This window comes from Lichenostomus cassidix, chromosome 12, assembly GCF_008360975.1.
Source record: "Lichenostomus cassidix isolate B80296 chromosome 12, HeHo_3.0, whole genome shotgun sequence".
In the NCBI taxonomy this organism is placed as follows: domain Eukaryota; kingdom Metazoa; phylum Chordata; class Aves; order Passeriformes; family Meliphagidae; genus Lichenostomus; species Lichenostomus cassidix.
Window position 1 is genome coordinate 18,110,017 of NC_139493.1, and position 17,517 is coordinate 18,127,533.

Genomic DNA, 17,517 nt, shown 5'->3' on the forward strand with positions numbered 1-17,517 from the left:
GAGTCCTCAATGAGGGATTATTGAGGGGATGCTGATATTTTCCAAGCAGGTTGAGGATGCTGCAGTACAGATTTTCATAAAGCCACGCAGACTCTCCATCCTTTACCATTCCCTTTGGTCCCAGTGTTTCTCCATCCCTTTTCTCCCCCATCCAGCCATTTTCCCCCCACAGATTTCCCTGCTGAATCACCCCATTTGCTGCTGGGTTCTGAGCAGCCCGTGTGTGTCTCTCCTCGGCAGGTCGTTCCGGCCCGACTTCGTGCTGGTGCGGCAGCACTCGCACAGCATGGCCGAGAGGGAGGATTTCCGCAACCTCGTCATCGGCATGCAGTACGCCGGCATCCCCAGCGTCAACTCCCTCGACTCCATCTACAACTTCTGCGACAAGCCCTGGGTGGTGAGTGCTGCCCTGGGTGTTTCCTGGCCTTGGGAATTCTGCTGGGAGTTTGCTGCTCAGCTTTGGGCAGGAGGGACAGGGCAGGGAGCTGGACAGCATCAGGAATGTCCTGGATGTCTCCAAAGAAAGGATTTGAAAATGTCTGCTCATTCATGTGAAAAATCGGTGGATTGGAGTCCCAATCCAACTTTTACTTATGTCTAATGGGGTGCAGATCCTGCTGTAAAACATTTAGGAAAAGGAAAGGTAAAAAGAAAAAAAAGAGCATAATGAATCATCCAAAGTTAACATTTGATATTATTTAAATTATCTGTTTTCCTTTAGAAAATGTCATTCAGGAAATAAGGGAGACTTCCCTTAACTGAGGCTTAGGAGTTTGTTAAATAAATCCTTTATTTAATTGCCTGATTAATTCCCCTTCATGAGCGTTGATTATCAAACTGCAAACTTCCCTCGCTGAGCAGGGAAGAATAGTGGAAGGACTAAAAACCAAACCAAGATTTAAAATCTTTTTTTTCCAGGACCCAGTGTGGAGACAGAGATGAAAGATCTCTGTAGTACAAACAGAGAAATAAGTGAGGCATCCAAGGGAGAGCTTTACCCCTTCCTCAAGTGAGGAAAGAGTGTTTATTCACAATTTGTCTGGGAAAAGCAAGCTGAGAATATTTCTCATATTTGTGGTTTTGAACATAATTTGAACAGGCTTTGGCCAGTGTTTTCCTCATTCCTGTGAAATTTTTGGGGCTATGCTTTAGCAAGGGCATCTGAAGCGACTCGTTTCCTCTTTTGAAAGCCCTTTTCATAATCTGGTGCCCCTGGGGCAGCAGTTGGAGCTTTCAGTCCCACCTGGAGCAGTGGGGAACCCTGCAGAGCCACCAAGATTTGGCAGTTTCAGGGTAGGAGCCAATACAGCTTTTCTTGACTAGATTTGTGGAAATGGAGATGAATTTGGTGATGCTTTGGGTTCATAAAGAACTAAACATGAGGAGCAAGAAGTGAAAATGTGCTGCTGTAAAAGGTGATGATCCACCATGCAGTCACATCTCCTGTAATTCCATTGTCCAAGAGCTAACACAACTTTAAAAAATCCCACTTCTTATAGATAGCCAAAACTTCATTTTTCCCCCTGATCTCTGGGTAAGAACAGTTGTCAATATTTTTCACACTGCAGGGAAGTTTTACTATGATACTTTTTATTGCCTTGAAGATATTTATTTTTTACTACTCTGAAAATCCCTCCAAACAATTGTCAGCACTTTTTAACACATACCTCTTGCAGCTAATTTTATTACACTTTTATTCTGCAGTAAACTGCTGCAGAGGGGGGGAATAAATAATTGATAGAGCATTTACAACTCCTCAGCACATAGTGTACATTGCTGAATTCATTATTTAAGTACATCACATTCTCCAGCTGTGTGGCATTTCCCAATGCCTTGATTCACTGTGTGCCATAAAGCTGGGTGGGGAGGCAAAGCCAGCAGCATTTCTATGCAAAAATGATGCAAGAAAAGGTAAAGGAATAATTCCTCCTGGCAGACTGCTATATCTATGTATTTATCACTTTATCACTGCCCTTGAGGTGAGTCCTAGGAAGGAGTGTGGACTTCTAGTGTGAGCACAGAAATAGGTTCTGTACAAAAACCACATTTTTGGGAGGTTTTTTGGCTGTTTAACCTGGAATATCCTGCCTAGTGCTCTTGGGGTGCTGGGAGGTGTAGACACAACTGTGGATATCGGGGAGCAGCATAAAATCTTCATCAGATTTAGGAAAGGAAAACAGGGGGAGAACTCATGGCCCATGGGGGATTCTTGGGGTGTGCAGGGCCAGGAGCTGGACTGCAGTGACCCTTGTGGCCTTCCAGCTCAGGGTATTCCCTGATTCCATAAAGCCATTCCAGTCCAGAACAGATATCCTGAGGGTAAAAATCCATGAATCCTTTGACTCAGCCAGCTTCATGGATGCTCAGATATGGCAGAATCCAGGCACTGCTGGTTCTGGCAGTCTTGTGTGCCTTGTTTGGTCACACCAACCTCAGGTGTGCTCCCAGCCTGGCTGAAATCCCTGCTGGAAAGTGGGAATGCACTCCTCATCTATTTCTGTCAGCTAAAATTAAGGGTGAAAACCACTGTGCTCCTCCATGGCCATGGCCATGCCTAGGCTTACAGCAATTCACCCCAATTCCCAGCATGGCAGGGATGGTTTTATTTTGCACAATCTCTCTGTTAGCACCAGGGACCTGATATTTGTATGAAAGCTGTTTCTGTAAACATTGCAGGTTTGAAAGCCCCCTGGAAAACTGGAGAGCAGAATGGTACATAAAACTGTAACTTACAATCTTTATTAATTCGTGAGGAATAGGTTGACTTTCCTGCAGGTCAGCTTTGGAGTGGCAGGAGGGAATTGCAACTTTGATAGCAGCAGGAAAGAAAAGTGGGGTGTGCAATGGAATGGCCTTAAAGGGATGGGAAATTATTGAGTTAGCCATGGGCAATCAATCTTCCTTACATCAGGGTAAAATCAGGAGCACAGAACTGCTGGGAGGGGAAGGCAGGGAAGTTAGAGCAGTTATAAAAGGGCTTGCAAATAAAATGAGAGTTAGGACTCAATGTACAAGGTCTTTGGGGTTTGAATAGCTGTTCAGGTGTTCAGAGTTTGGGAACACACAGCTCCAGATGTACAACATCTTTTCAACTCCGAGGGCAGATCCACTCTGTGCCACAAACTGCAGCACCTGCCCTTGTTTTTCCAGGAAAGCTCTTCTTCTACTCTGGCTTTCAGTGCCTCTGCCAACAGACAGTGAACAAATTAGTATTTGATCTGAGGTGTACTATTGAAGGATGGGGTGTGGTGGGACGAGTGCCAGAAACATCCTGAGGACAGGTTTAGAGCTTGTGTTCTCAGGTGCCAGGACATGCACAGCTCCTCCAAACACACAGCAGAATTTCAGAGCACTGGGAGAGGTTGGGCTGGGAGCAACCAGGGGGAAGAAAATGTTGGAATGAACGTGTGTGGTGAGATGTTTGTGTACTGAAACATGCTGATGGTTTGGGGTTGTTACAGTGCTCGGGTTGTTTCACTTCTGTGATAACACTTAGCACTTACCTCATGGAAAATTCATGACCCTGGCTCGAGAGAGATTTCACTTAAATGCTAGTTAGAATGTCAGAAAGCTGCGGGGAAAGCAGGAGTTTTATAAAGAAAGGCTAAGTTCTTTATTGCTGAGCTCATGCAGAGCTGTGGAGGAACCATTTTAAGGTTCATGCCCTCGTTGGAGAATTATTATTGAAACATTAGAATGTTTCAGCGCAGGGTCATGCTGCAGAGGAAGAGTCTTGGGCATGCCATAGCCCAGTCAAGGGAGACTAAAATCTCACCTGATTCAATTTACAGCTACATTGAGTTAAGTTGAGGCAAAACCATCCACTGTCCTTGTTGGATTGCCTATCCACCTTCCAGTTTTACTCATGTCGAACAGGATGCAGGTCCTGCTGTAAAGTGTTTATGAAAAGGAAAGGTAAAGAGAAGAAAAAGAGCATAATTAATTATCCAAAGTTAATGTTTAACATTATTTAAATGATCTGTTTTCCTTTAAAAAACATCATTCAGGAAATAAGGGAGACTTCCCTTAACTGAGGCTTAGGGGTTTGCATGCAAACTTTCTCACAGTGTATGATGTCATTGTCCCTGGAGGGATTTGGGACACATAGATGTGGGACTGAAGGACATGGGTGAGTGGTGGACAAAGCAGTTCTGGCTCAGTGCCTGGTCTTGGTGATCCTAGAGGGCTTTTCCAACCCTAAATGGTTCTGTGGTTCTATGTAGGTGAGGGAAGTGAGTAACTGGGGAGGCCAGAAGGAACTGGAAAATGTGATGATGATGTCAGAGCTTGCAGCAATAGGTAAAATCTTGTGATTTAGACTGGGGAAATAATATTTTTAAAAACCCCAACAAAGTAACATGTATTAAAAAAACACAAAACATGGTTTTCCAATGTCCTGGGATGAAGCTTTAAAAACAAAATCCTGTCCTGCATGCATTACTTTACATATTTCTTATAATGATTGGTGTGGAACTTGCATGCTGAAGTGCTTCCTTCAGTTAAACCCTGCTTGGATTTTAGCTTCAGCTGCAGATATTGGTGATAGGGGTGCAGTATTTTTGGAACACCCCAGTTTATTCCCTGCCCACCCTTCTGTGTCCAGCAGATGGCTAAGGAGTGGAGTCAGGCAGGGAGGTGGGGTTGAGTGGAGCACACCAAACCTGCAGGCTCTGACTGACCTGGCAGGGCTCAATGCCCATGGCTGCCATAGATAGAACTTAGGGCTGGTTTTTATTTCCATTACATGTGATAATTACATGCATTTCAGGAGCTGGATTGGTACTTCTAGGTCCTTCCTGACAGTGACAGACATTTCAGCCCTGCAGAGCCTCCAGATCCACTGCACTGGCATGGAGCAGCTGTACATGGCTGAAGAGGAACAAAACCCTCCCAAAATCAGCCCAGTGCCATGAGTGCAGCTCTGGTTCCCCTGCTGCAGAGGAAAAGCACCCCAGGCCCTGCAGCTGGCTGCACATCTGCTCTCCTGGGACTGTGTGTGTGAGGGAGGGTTGTGTGGAGGCTTTGAGGACCTGCTGATCCCAGAATTACACTTGCACTCTGCTGAGGGACAAAGCACAGCCTGCAGTGTGCTGCCCCTCCCTGGTGAGCTCTGTGACCCCAGTCAGCTGCTCCAGGGTGGGGAAGGGTCTGTATTTAGCTGGAAATATGGAGAGGAAGGGATCCCAGAGGGCTGTGGGCAGCCTGTGGGTGCTGAGCTCAGGCAGAGCTGTCCCAGCCTGTGCTCTGCAGGGATGGGAGCTGCTGCTGAGCAGCTTGGCCCCAAGAAAGGGCACTGCTGGCCCAGGGGATACTCTGCTCCATTGCTCCAAGGAGGTGGCAAACAGAGGAACCAGCCAGGAAGGGTTTTCTGGGCCAGAGCTGGCAGAGAGGGAGGCAGAGATACCTGTGAGGACGTGAGGAGAGCTGAAAGGCCCTGGTGTTCTTCACACAGAGCTGCAGATGGGAACCCATCCTGTGCTGAAACATCTTCAGATGTCCCACTCTGCTTCATTGCAGAGATTTATTGTCATTAGGGCTTTGGGATGTCAGAGAAGTGCCACAGAACACTTTGTTGTGCCAAAATTCATTGCTCTGCTCACCCACAGCCATTCCAAGGGACATGGCTTTTCCTCTTGTCAAACTTGGTAGCAATGTAAACCCCACAGTTGTTGTTTGTTTCTTTTCCTACAGTTGGGGAGCAGACAGCCAAGTACTTTTTTGCAAGTTTGTTGATGTTTTCCCTCATTCTGCTCCCCTTGCCAAGCTTACGCAATTCGGTGTCTCCATGTCTCTGCTCTGCAGCTCCTCTGCAGATGCCTTCCTACTTATCTGTCTTCATCTTTCCACTCTAATGGAACATTGAATTTCCCCATTTTTACCTTGCTTTCATGGAAGGTCTGTTTCAGCTGCCCTTTCTGGCTGTTTGATGGTTTCTAGTGCTCTTCCCCACCTTGTATTCCCCTCCCTGTGTTGCTGCTCCAAGTTGGTCTCTTGTGCTTTTTCTCACTCCCAGTTATACTTCAATAATCTTGAGCAACAGATTGGGGCACTGGCAGGACATTTGTCGGGACTCTGCAGGGAGGAGCAGAAAAAAAAGAGATGAGCTCTGTTCCTTCCAGCTTCCTGTTGACACAAATTATTGAAGCTATGCTAATGGGAGACACAACCACGCAGAGGAGATTCAATTTGGTGTCAAAGCATCTTCTGGAGAGTGAACAGCAAACAAAATGAATGTGGGCAAGAAGAGAAGCATTTTGAAAAGCTATTTACTGTAAATCTGGGAGATTTTCAGTGTCATTCCACGTTGGGTTTAAAGGAAGCAAGTCTAAATGTTTGTTTCACTATAAGAAAATCCTGTGCTCGTTACCAAGGGTCAGATTTGTACAATAATCCTGAAAAATGGGATAGAATTTGGCTGGTTATTGCTGTCTTTTATATGCCAGAGGGGATCTTCTTAAAGGTCAAGGCTGGAGATTGCCTACCTGCAATCTGCCTTCTGCTCAGGTAGGGAAGGCATTTCAGGAAGCTCAGATTTAATGTCTGCCATCATGATAAATGTTAGAAATGCTGGGATGTATTTCAGTCACTTTGATGTATTTCATTAAACCAAACCTGGAGCCAGCACTGAATTTTCTTGTAGTTTCAACCATTCTGGCAGGCTGGATGTGCTGGACAGGTACAGGAAAGGCAGCCAGAGGTGTGCAGTGTCCTTTCCCTGCCCTTTGGCTTCAGGAAGCTGCTGAAGCTCCTTCCTCTGCTCCTTCCTCAGCAGGAGCTGCCTCCTTTCCCAAGCAGGGCAGAATTTCCTCCTGAGGCATGGGACAGCAGGATTTGGATGGCAGGGCTCAAACAGCCCTGTGTGATGATGTGTGGCAATGTCTGTATCAAATTCCCAGTGCCTAACAGCAAATATTGGCATCAGTGTCCAGTTCTGTGGCCTTTATTCCTAGCAATATTGGATTTACAGAAGGGTGTTGGATTTACAGGTTTCAAGGCAGAGGTCTGTGTACCTACAGAGAACAAACAAACAGGTGCTTTCCTTCTGAGCAGAGCTTCCCAAAGGATAAAAAACCTGCAGTTGGATTCTCTGTCAGCCAGGGAAGATTTTGGCCTCTTTGCCCAGTCTGCCACTTAAAGCCAAACATGCTGATGGATTTGTACTGCGAGAGCTGAAAGTAAACTCACAAAACTGTGTCAGAAGGAAGGTGAAAATATTGCAAGCCTTTTGTCAGAAGAAAATTGAATACCAAGGTGAAAACATTGCAAGCTTTTTGGTCAAAAGAAAATGTAATACCAGGTCTGAACATTGAACTGGAGCAAAGTTCATAAATATTTATTAGTTTAAATGCATCCCTAGAAATCTAAATACATTGATCCTAGTTGTGTGTTTGCTCCTTGCACCTCTCTGTAGAGCTGGTTTTAGTTTAATCTAGTCTTGGAACAGAAAGGGAATATTCCAGTCTTCCTTACTGATTTTGATTCCCTAAAATAAGTCAGCTCATTTGAAATTCCTGTTTAAAAAAAGCAGAGATCCGTCAATAATAAATAAATGAATAAATCTCAGTGTGGTGATGATTTGTCTTCTATCTCATACGGATAGCCAATAAATCTCTCAGCTCTACATTTGTCAATCCTTGCTTGCACTCTAAATTTCTTTATGTACAAACTGTGTGAGTATTTTTTTTGAGCCATCAGCATAATTTAGTGCAAAAGTAGACTCCAATATTTTGACTCCATTCCTGAATTTTGTGAAGGTTGTTGCCAGTTTCCCTGCTCTTCTCTACACAAAAAAGCAGCAGTAGGAGCTCTTGACATCCATTACAGACTTTAACTGCATTGGACATTCCTGGAGGCAGAAAATTCCAACAGACTTTCTTACTTTCTAGTGAAAGAAACTGTATTCAAATAAAGGCTGTAAAACTAATACTCAAAACAGGACTGTAAAGCTGTGGCTCACATCCTTTGTGTTACCTGCTGGTCTTGCTGCAGTAGAAACCTTCTTTTGTGCTAGATTAAGGCAAATATCCATAACTATGGGTCAGATGATGGAAATTAGGGTTGATTTCTTGAGCAATCTTAATATTTAATTAAAAAGGAAACCTGTGTGATATATTCCCTATGAAGTTACCTTAGGGAATCATTTTTTCAAGTCAAAATCTATGTTATATCTGGAGGAGTCCTCTGGTGGTGTCTGAGGAATGGCTTTGCACCATGGAAATCCAGAATGGAAATCCAGAATGGAAATCCACTGTGGAAATTCACCATGGAAATCCATCATGGAAATCCACCATGGAAATCTATAATGGAAATCCACCAAGGAAATGCAGCATGGAAATCCACCAAGGAAATCCACCTAGGAAATCCAGCATGGAAACCCACCACTGATTACTTCCTCCACAAGTTTCACTGAATTCACTACTTTTTGTGAAAACCTCCTATTTGAACAAGAAAGTCTCAGGACCTCATCTCTAAAAAAACCCTCACAAATGAGAAAATCTCTTTCTGTGGCAGTGAGCCCCAAACCATTCCAAGGAGTGCTTAAACACATGGCCAAGTCCCATCAAAATAAACAAGAGCACAAATGTTTCCCTGAGCAGAACACTGAACTCCATGTTCCCATAACAGTGCAATAAAGAGCATTTTCTCATTGCTGGGAGAGCACCCAGCAAGGAGTCCCCAGAGCCTCTCCCTTCCAGAAACTTCTTTTTCCCTTCTGTAACTTTTCATTCTGAACTAAAGGCCTCCAGAAGGCCTCTCCATCTAGACCTCATGGTATTGCTTTTTGCTAATTCTTTTATTCCAGACATGTCTCGATCTGTGTTCTACCCTCTCATGCTCATAGGCTGTTTTCCTTCATTTTAATCCTCATGTCTTCCTTAAATCTCACTTTCCTCACTGTTTACACATTTTGTCAGTGCCTCTTCCACCAGCCAAGGTGCCTCTCCTTGCCAGATGCCTTCTTGCCCAACCCTGCAAGCCAGGAGATGTTTTTATGTCTCTGACTGTGACTCTTTTCTGGTTCTCTGGGATTTTTTTAAATCTTGTTTTTCTAACTGTTGTAGAAAACTTTTTTGTTCCCCTCTCATGGATGCACTCTGGTAATTTGTAAGCCAGTTCGTGCAGTTGTTCCAAGGGCATGAGGTTTTTATTTAAGGCTTTTTTTTTTTCATCCTGTAGGAGCTCTTAATGGTTTGTATCTCATCAGCTGTAATTCTAATGTGAAAATATTCCAGCAGTTAATTACAGCAGTGATTAGCAGGGGATGAGCTGTGCCTCTCAGATTGCAGTTCCCATGCTGCAGGGGAGCTGCAGGAGCCAAGTAAATGCCCTTGGGAATTCTGGAGAGCTGGAGCAGGCAGGCCAAATCCCTCTGGGAAGGGTCAGCACAACCCCCAGAGGCTGAGCAGCTCCATCTCGAGGTGCAGCAGAACCCCAGAGGGAGAGGAGGGAGCTGAGGGTGAGGAATAGCTGCAGTCAAAGAGGAGGAGATGCTGCTAACCCAGGGCAGGGCTGGAGGGGGAAATGCAGATCTCACCTTGCAGAGCACAGATCACTTTGCTCTGGAGCAGGCTGGGCTGCCAAACCTCAGGGAACAAGTTTGTGTGATAAAACTCCCCAGGCAGGGTCCATGGAGGCAATCCTTGCATCCACAGCCCAACTCTGCTGCCTCTGGCTTTGGCTCCTGCTGGAAAAGCACTGGAGGAACACTGAGTTCTTCTGTCAGATCCCATCTTCCCTGGATCCTGCCCCTGTGTCCAAAGGGATTGGCAGGCACTGCTCCATCTTCCAGGGGCTGTGTCCAGGTCTGGGCTGCCTGGGGAGGTTTCAGACTTGCCCTGAGCTGTCTGTCAGCTCCTGCTGACAGAGCTCTGCTCCCCTCCATCCTCCTGTGAGCTATCAAACAGCAAACCAAATGTACATGAACTCAGCCTGCTGGAAAAGTATTCAGTGTTTGCTGAAGTGCAAGAGAAAAAATGTTGACCAATCTCAACAAAAAAACCACATGGAGAACATGAAAATGGTCACACAGATGCTTCCCGGGTAGTAATAATTTAAAAACCCAACTATCCAAACAAAGGCAGTGCAGACACTGTGTTTAAAATGCAGATAGAGTGAAAAATCCTGGCCAGAGTGGACAGTACATGTGTCAAATGTGTCCTTCCAGCCCCTTCCACACAACTGCCTCATTCCTTCTCACTCTGAAGGATCTCAGAGGTTTGTGTCTCCAAGGACACCTGCTGTTTGTGCTTTGTGCTTTTGAACATCTCTTATTCCCACAAGGTAATTCAGCCTTTATGGAATGACCAACCATATTTCTGAAAATGATGACATTTCAGCCTAAAAATGGATATTTCAGCCTAAAAATGGCCTTCAGGACATTTTTCCTGGTGCCATCTGAAGGGGATGAAGAAACCAATGTGTCATTTTCTTGATTTAATCCCTACAATAGCATTGTAACAGAACCAGCCTGTAGTGCAGACCAGCTCATCTTTCAGCTTTATAAACCTGCAGCCCCTCCAGGGACCCTGTAGGGCAAAGGGATCTTCCCCTTGTGGATTGAAAGGGAAAATCCCATTGCAGAGTCATCCATGGTGAGCACTGAGATCACATTAGAAACTTAGATTTTCCTTTAGCAATTTCAGCCACAATTTCTGATACTCATTAATGCTTTCGGAAGGAGGCAAGTTTTCATGGACATGCAGAGGTAAACTGATATTTCATGGAATATTTTCACTCTTAGGATGATCCCACACCTTAGAGCAGCCAAAGATGGGTTAATTCTCAGTTAAAAGTGATATTTTTTATGACAGACCTTATTTATGACCAATCCAAGAAGTGTTCACCCACCCAATTTTCCCATTTCTCCAGTCCTAGGGAATGCCAGCCCACCTAGGTGGGTGTAAGAGCCATCCAGAGAATTTGGGATTGTTTTAGTTGTTCCCATGAAGCACTAGATGGTCACTTGGAGTTTTCCCACTGCCAGCAGGAGCAAAGCTCAGCTTGTAGAGCGGACAGATAACAAACCCTCAGAAAAGGGAAATCTCTGGCAGAGAGGGCTCAGTAAAATCCACAGCCCTGGGTGGAGAACAGGCAAAGGGATGCAGTCCTTGCATGGAAATCTTCCTCACCACCCCAGGAAATTCCCCACTGGAGTAGGCAGAGCTACAAATCCTTCAGCCTGGCAAGAGGGATTAGCAGCTTTCTGCAATTCGAGGCAGCACCATCTGCAGTAATTAGTTTTAAATATCATTTCTAATTATCTTTGAGGGAAAAGTTGGTGTGTTCAGGAACAACTCCGAGCCTCTCAGAGATGGTGTACATGGAATTAAGCACAACTGAACTCCTCCAGAGTGATAAGCAGATAATTATCCAGCTCTTCATGAAGTTAGCAGAGGGATTTTTGGTAACTCCTGCTTGCTTACAGCATTATCTGGGCAGGCAAATTTAGAGTTCCAGTCCTGGGGGGAGGAAACCCCAGAAAGATTTTATAGGAAATCAAGGGGAATAAGTGGTTTTTTACTAAATATTTCTTCTCTGTGTCACACCTTGTGGGAGAGGAGAAAAGGCACATCTGTCACTGTCCTGTTCTGTTCTGGAGCAACAATCCATAGGTCTGAATGTGGGAGAATTTTATCCCAACTAGAAAAGAGCTGACATTACAATGACGGCTGCAAAATCCAACCATTCTCCTTTTAAAATAACAGCCTGGAAAATGTGAACATGTAGGCGAGGACATCCCTCTTTGAACTGAAAATGAGATGCAAAAAAATGGAAAATGAGAGGTTAATTCAGCTTGCTAAACTAAGAACTTTTTTCCACTTTTTTGGTTTCTTCTTAAGATGTAAAAAAGACTTCTGCTGAAATACTGAGCTCTGTGAGTTGGGTGGTTTTTTAGATCATTATGGGTTTTGATATCCATATAAAATACCTCAGTGGCTCTATTAATATTTTCTATTTCATGAACATCTCATGTCTGTAAATATTCAGCAGTGGATTAGGTAATTCAGTAATTTATCATCTAAAAAGATGATGCTCCTGCCCAGGACTGGTGTTGATTTGCTTCAGCTGCTCAACAGGAAAATATAAAAAGATATAGACCAGATCCCACATAAAAAATTATAGAAGGTCATTAAAACTGAAATGAAATTCTTCTTCAGAAATAGCCCAATAGAAATAGCAATCAGGGGAAATAACAAATATTTGCAGCAGTTTATGGATGCAAAATTAAAATGCCAAAATTTTATGTGAATTGGGGTTGAATTTATCAGGTTGCTCTTAGGGGGGGCAAATGATTGTCCAGAGATTCCTGAATTTGTAGAGACAGAGGTGGAGCAGCATCTCAGCAGGGTAAAGGAGAAATCATTTCTCCAGCTGGGGGAATTGGAGATATTTCTCTCCTTTGCCTCCCAAACTGAAACCTGCTTTTCCTACCTGCTGTTTCCTAGGTCAATTATTGGATTAGAGGATACTTTGGAATGACACATGTCTGTTTTCTGTGATGGACACTATTTTATTTGTAGTAAACAAGCATTTGCTAACAATTAATCTGAATGACAGCTTTCTTACCTCTTGCATGAAAGGCACAACTCCTACAAATAATGCCAATTTCTCACTTGGTTTTGCTCCCTTTCAGTGAAAATGGAAAAGAAAGTAAGGAAAGAATCACAGGAAATAAAATCACATTATTTTATTTCTTCTTTGGAGGCTTTTATTTAAAGATAGCTAAATAGATTTATTTTAACTTAACAGCTTGGCAAAAATCATATATTTAATAATAAGTATTTTCTTGTGGAATTTTGAATTTGGATCTTGGATCAGAACAGAAATAACAAGTAAGTTGTCAGGAATCCTATTCACCAACCACCTTATTTTGGTAGCTGTGATAATATTTCCTTTCCTTGAGGCCTGATTTGCACAGAACACAACCCAAACACCATTTCTTAGGCTTTTGGTGAAGACTACTCACCATTAAGGTATTTTCCACTGGAATTCCAAATTTAAGGATGCATTTTACCAAACCTAAGTAAACACCACTAAATTAAACAAGTCCTGTCTGCCAGCTGGAAATGCAAGCAAAGCTTTCATGGGGTTTTTTTTTCCCCTTTAAACAGTTTTTGCTCTCCCTGCCCCCTGAGCCTCCTCTCAGAGTAGGTATTTTATCTGCATTATGGACAGAGTTCTATTGTTCTGGGCTTTTTGTGCTGTTTGCAACCAGCAAATCCCACTATTCAGAGTGTTGTGCTGAGTTGTTTATGTCCCATGCTGGCACGGTGACAGTGGGACACATCACAGGCAGGGCCAGCCAGGGCTTTGGAGTCCTGGAACTGCAGTGCCCTTGGGCTGCCAAAGCCCTCCTGCTCCCTGGAAACCCCAGCCTGGCCTCGGGCTGATTTCAGTTTCCAGCTCTTACCAGAGAGGAGCTGATCTGCTCAGTGCAGAGAAAGAACAGCCTCCAAATCCACTTCTGTTTGGTAAAGAGTTCTCTGGGTTTTTGGGTGTAATTGTTGTGTTGAGTTGCAGCAGCCCAGAGCACAGGATGTGTCTCAGGAATATTGCATTAAAATATTATATATTAGACATTGATAAAAATAGCATAACACAGAGCAGTTTCAACCATTCCCATCTTTGCTGGAGGTGGGAGAATGGCCATGTGGGAATGGCCTGTGGAGATGAAATTTCTGTTTGCTCCTCTCCTTACCTGTTAATGTGACACATCTGCTTTTATCTGTCTGCCAGCACTGCAAAATCGTGTTTCAATGTCAGGGAGCTGCCAGCCACTAAATGGATGATAAATAGGCCTGGTCTTTAGATTTGAGCTGATAGAAGAGGTGAAATTACAATGATTTTATAATCAGAAAATCATCTTAAAACGTATAGACAGCAAGGTATCTGAAATCCAGCATTCCCATGTGTTTAATTTCTGTACCTCTGAGGGCTGAACTTTCAGAGGTGTTCTGTGTTGATTTGTACATGAAGTCACAGCTTGGGTGGGTTAAAAGGTGTGTGAGGAGGAGGAGGAGGAGGAGGCTGGGTGGGATGTGCCCCTGGATCTGCTGAGTTGATGGAACACCCCAGACAAGAACCAAAATGTCAGCATGAGCTCACTGGGTCACAATGTGGTTTCTCTCCTAAGCTTTCTGTTCTGCTCTGCTTTATTTTGCAGTTTGCCCAGCTGGTGTCTGTCTACAAAACCTTGGGCCCAGAGAAGTTCCCTCTAATCGAGCAAACCTTCTACCCCAACCACAAGGAAATGGTAGGTGCCAACAGCAGTGCTCAGTCTGCTTTCTGTCTCTGTAAAACAAGAGCTGGGGCTCACAATTCCCTCTTCCCATTTATTGTCTGTTCCACAAGCCCTTTGGGCAGCTGTTGAGGGGTGAGGCTGGGTGCTTTATGGGAGCAGAAGTTGATATCTGTGCCACTAAACAGTGCTTAAAAATATCCACAGGCACAGGAATTCAGCAGCACCTGTGCTGGCAATGTGTTTGTTGCAAGAGTCCATGTCATGGCCTGTGGCAACAAGGCCAGCAATTCCATGATACAGAAGCAATGGCCAGGCAACTTCCCCAGAAGACAGGATGAGAATTACCTTTCTTTTCTGGTGAACAGGAGGATTGAACCTTGCAGAGATTGGCTAACCTCTGCAAGAGCTAATTTGCTAACAACTTGAACCCCGTGATGGTGAGTTGGAGGTTCCCAGGGGGGAAGGTCATTCCTCAGCTGCCCAACTCCAGATCTCAAAGGGATGAAATGCTCACAAAGACACTGAGCAATGATTAAAATGCAGGAGTTCCTCCCATGGTTGGTTTTCCCCCAGTCCATTCTGGCTCGTTCTGGGGGTTTGTTGTGTTTGGAGATGATGCGCTGGGCACTGCAGAGCTTTGAGCACAGCCAAAATCTGAGCTTGGGTGGTTGGGACTGGTGATCTGCTGAGCTGACACTGATTCCCAGTCCTTTAGAAATGAGAAATAGCAGAGGTGAGCCTGCCAGAAGCCAAGGAGCAGCTGGATGGAGCTCTGAGGATGGTTAGTTTGAGGCAGCAGTGAGGAGCAGCTAGTGGGACACGATGGACCTCATGGGATCCTTCCTGCTCGAGATTGGCTATGAGTTTATTGGAAAAGCAGCTCTTTTGGGTGCATTGCTAAATTGCAGTGCCTGGAAATGAAAAACATCTCATTTTGGGGCGAGAACCAATGTGTCAGACTTGTAAGTTTATGTGGCATGTTTTTCTGAGGAATATGGCACTGTGTGAGTGGTTTTCCCTGCCTTCATCCCTCTACACTGCTCATTAAAATCTGAACTAATAAGTTATTTCTCTTTTGGTTGAACTTTTGAATGTTGTTCTCCACAGCTGAGTAATTTTTGTTACACATTTCTATAGTAATGAATGTTAATCTAGAGGAAATGAACACATTTGGGGATAGCATTGCCACTCAGAGCTGCTGCAATGACTGTGATAACACTCATTTGTTTGGTTTTATTCCTCTTGAAGAAAGAACTTGGAACTTTATGGCTTGGGAAATAATCAGGCAATGTGGTACAAGATAGCATTTGGTTGGAATTTCTAGAGTGGGTTGTAAAATGATCTGGAAATCAGAGTCTTCTGTTGCTGAACTGAAATCATATAATGCTATTTTGTTTTGAGTTTTCAACACTTTCTCAACAGCTGGCCTCGTTTGCATTTGTTGATGCAGAATTTGGCAATGAATGTTTAATTTTATTTTTGGTTTTGAGTCCCTCTTGCCTTTGCTCCTTCCCTTCATATTCTCCACATGGGAACCTGGAGCTGTCACCCCCCCAGTGCAAACCAGCTCAGGGGGGATGTGGGATGGGAAAAACCCCAAATCTCTGGGAATTGAGGGCCAGCTGAGCCTGCCAGAGGTGCTCCTTCCATCCTCTGCTGGTGATTTGTGCCGAGGCTTTAGGCAAGAAAGGGTAAACAAACAAAGATGCCATTTTGGGTGAAAATGGAGCTGTTTTAATGAAACACTTTGGGAAACAGAAACATTCATCCCAGGCTGATTACACAAATCGCTGTGAGGCTTTTGAACTCATTGCTGGTTGAGTCATATCTGCAGCCTTGCCCTCGGTAATTACCTCCCTTCATTTCACTCCATCCCCACCTCTTCTGTGCTCTGCCATGGAAAAAACAACAAGGCTTTTGCAGCATAATTGGTGGGCAATTTAATTAAAACTGAACTGGAACATGGAGGAAACACCAGCAATGTTCCAGGTGCTGTTTTGTCCCCGTTCACCTGTACAATCTCCCTTCTCTCCTCTTTTCTCTACTCTTAAGTCATGTGAATAATTTTCAAATTAAATTCAAACATGCCAGGGTGTATTTCTGCTCTACCCTCTCATATAACACATACACAGTTCCAAGGAGTAAGAATAAAATGTAAAAAATAATCTGCTGTAGATAATATATCAATGCTACTAGTTGATAATATATCAATGCTACTACAGTAGAAATCTTGATAGGAAAATGACATATTCAGAATGCCACGTTGTAGTCAAGCCTTTTCAGAATCTGCCTCAGGGAAAATAAAAACTCACTCTGAGAGGGGTTTTTGTAAAGCTTTTCTTGCCATATTTGTTGATATGAGCTAAAAAAAAAATCTTTGGACCATCCATTGTGGGAAGTTTGGCCAGATTTATGCTGAGCCAGAAATTGAAGTAGACAGATATTGATTGTGAAACACCTCATGTGGCAAATTTTACAGCATTTTTAAAATGTTTTTAAAGCTAAATATGGCATATAACTTGTATTACAGGTACTCATAAATATCAAAGAAAGCATTTATTTGTGCAAGGTGCACAGAGAGGGCAATCTGTGCTGGGTGAGCTGAGTGTAAGGGCTGGTTAGTGTAAAACTGAGCCAGAAATAGAACCATGGGGAGTTAAAAAGCAGAAAATATCTGTTTGCTGCAGAATGTGACCCAAAAGACACCATCCCACCAAAATGGGTTTGGAGACAAATCCAACTGGATTTGTCTTGAGTATTAACCATTGAATATTAACCATTGAATATTAACCATTGAATATTAACCACTGGATATTAATCAGCCCCATGTTTGACTTAAACTTTGTGGTTATTGAGCTCTCGTGGGCTTCTCTAGGAATTGGTTTGATCTGACAAGAGGAAATAAGGCCTGGCTTTGAATCTTTCAGAAAATTCATAATATAAATGCCCAGCACTGTCAGGAAATAGCTCTGCCAGTATTGCCACTGCAATAGCAATTATCTTTTGGAAGAAATGTAGCTTTTTCATTCTTTTTATTCCATTTATATAAGTCTATGGGCCAAATTGTTAGTGTTAGGTACCTTTTTGTTTGGCCTTAGTAAAGCAGAAAACAAGATGGGCTTTACATTTGGCAGCACATGTATGTGAAGTTTTAATTCAGGATTGTACATTAAAAGAGTCAGGCTGATTTAAAGTGAAACATTGGCTTTTCTATATTATGGGACATATATTCCTCAAAGAAACAATTACATGCTTTCCTGCTGGCCTTGCCCAAT

The 17,517-nt window shown here is 43.6% G+C and overlaps 1 protein-coding gene across 1 annotated transcript in view; it reads left to right on the forward strand.

Moving 5' to 3' along the window:
• The window catches only part of SYN2 (synapsin II), a 162,197-nt gene that overhangs the window by 63,865 nt on the left and 80,815 nt on the right, over positions 1–17,517 (forward strand). Inside the window, exons 4-5 of the mRNA XM_085073065.1 lie at positions 241–397; positions 14,165–14,254. Of these exons, the coding sequence (XP_084929191.1) occupies positions 241–397; positions 14,165–14,254 (247 nt within the window). The remainder of the gene's footprint in view (positions 1–240; positions 398–14,164; positions 14,255–17,517) is intronic.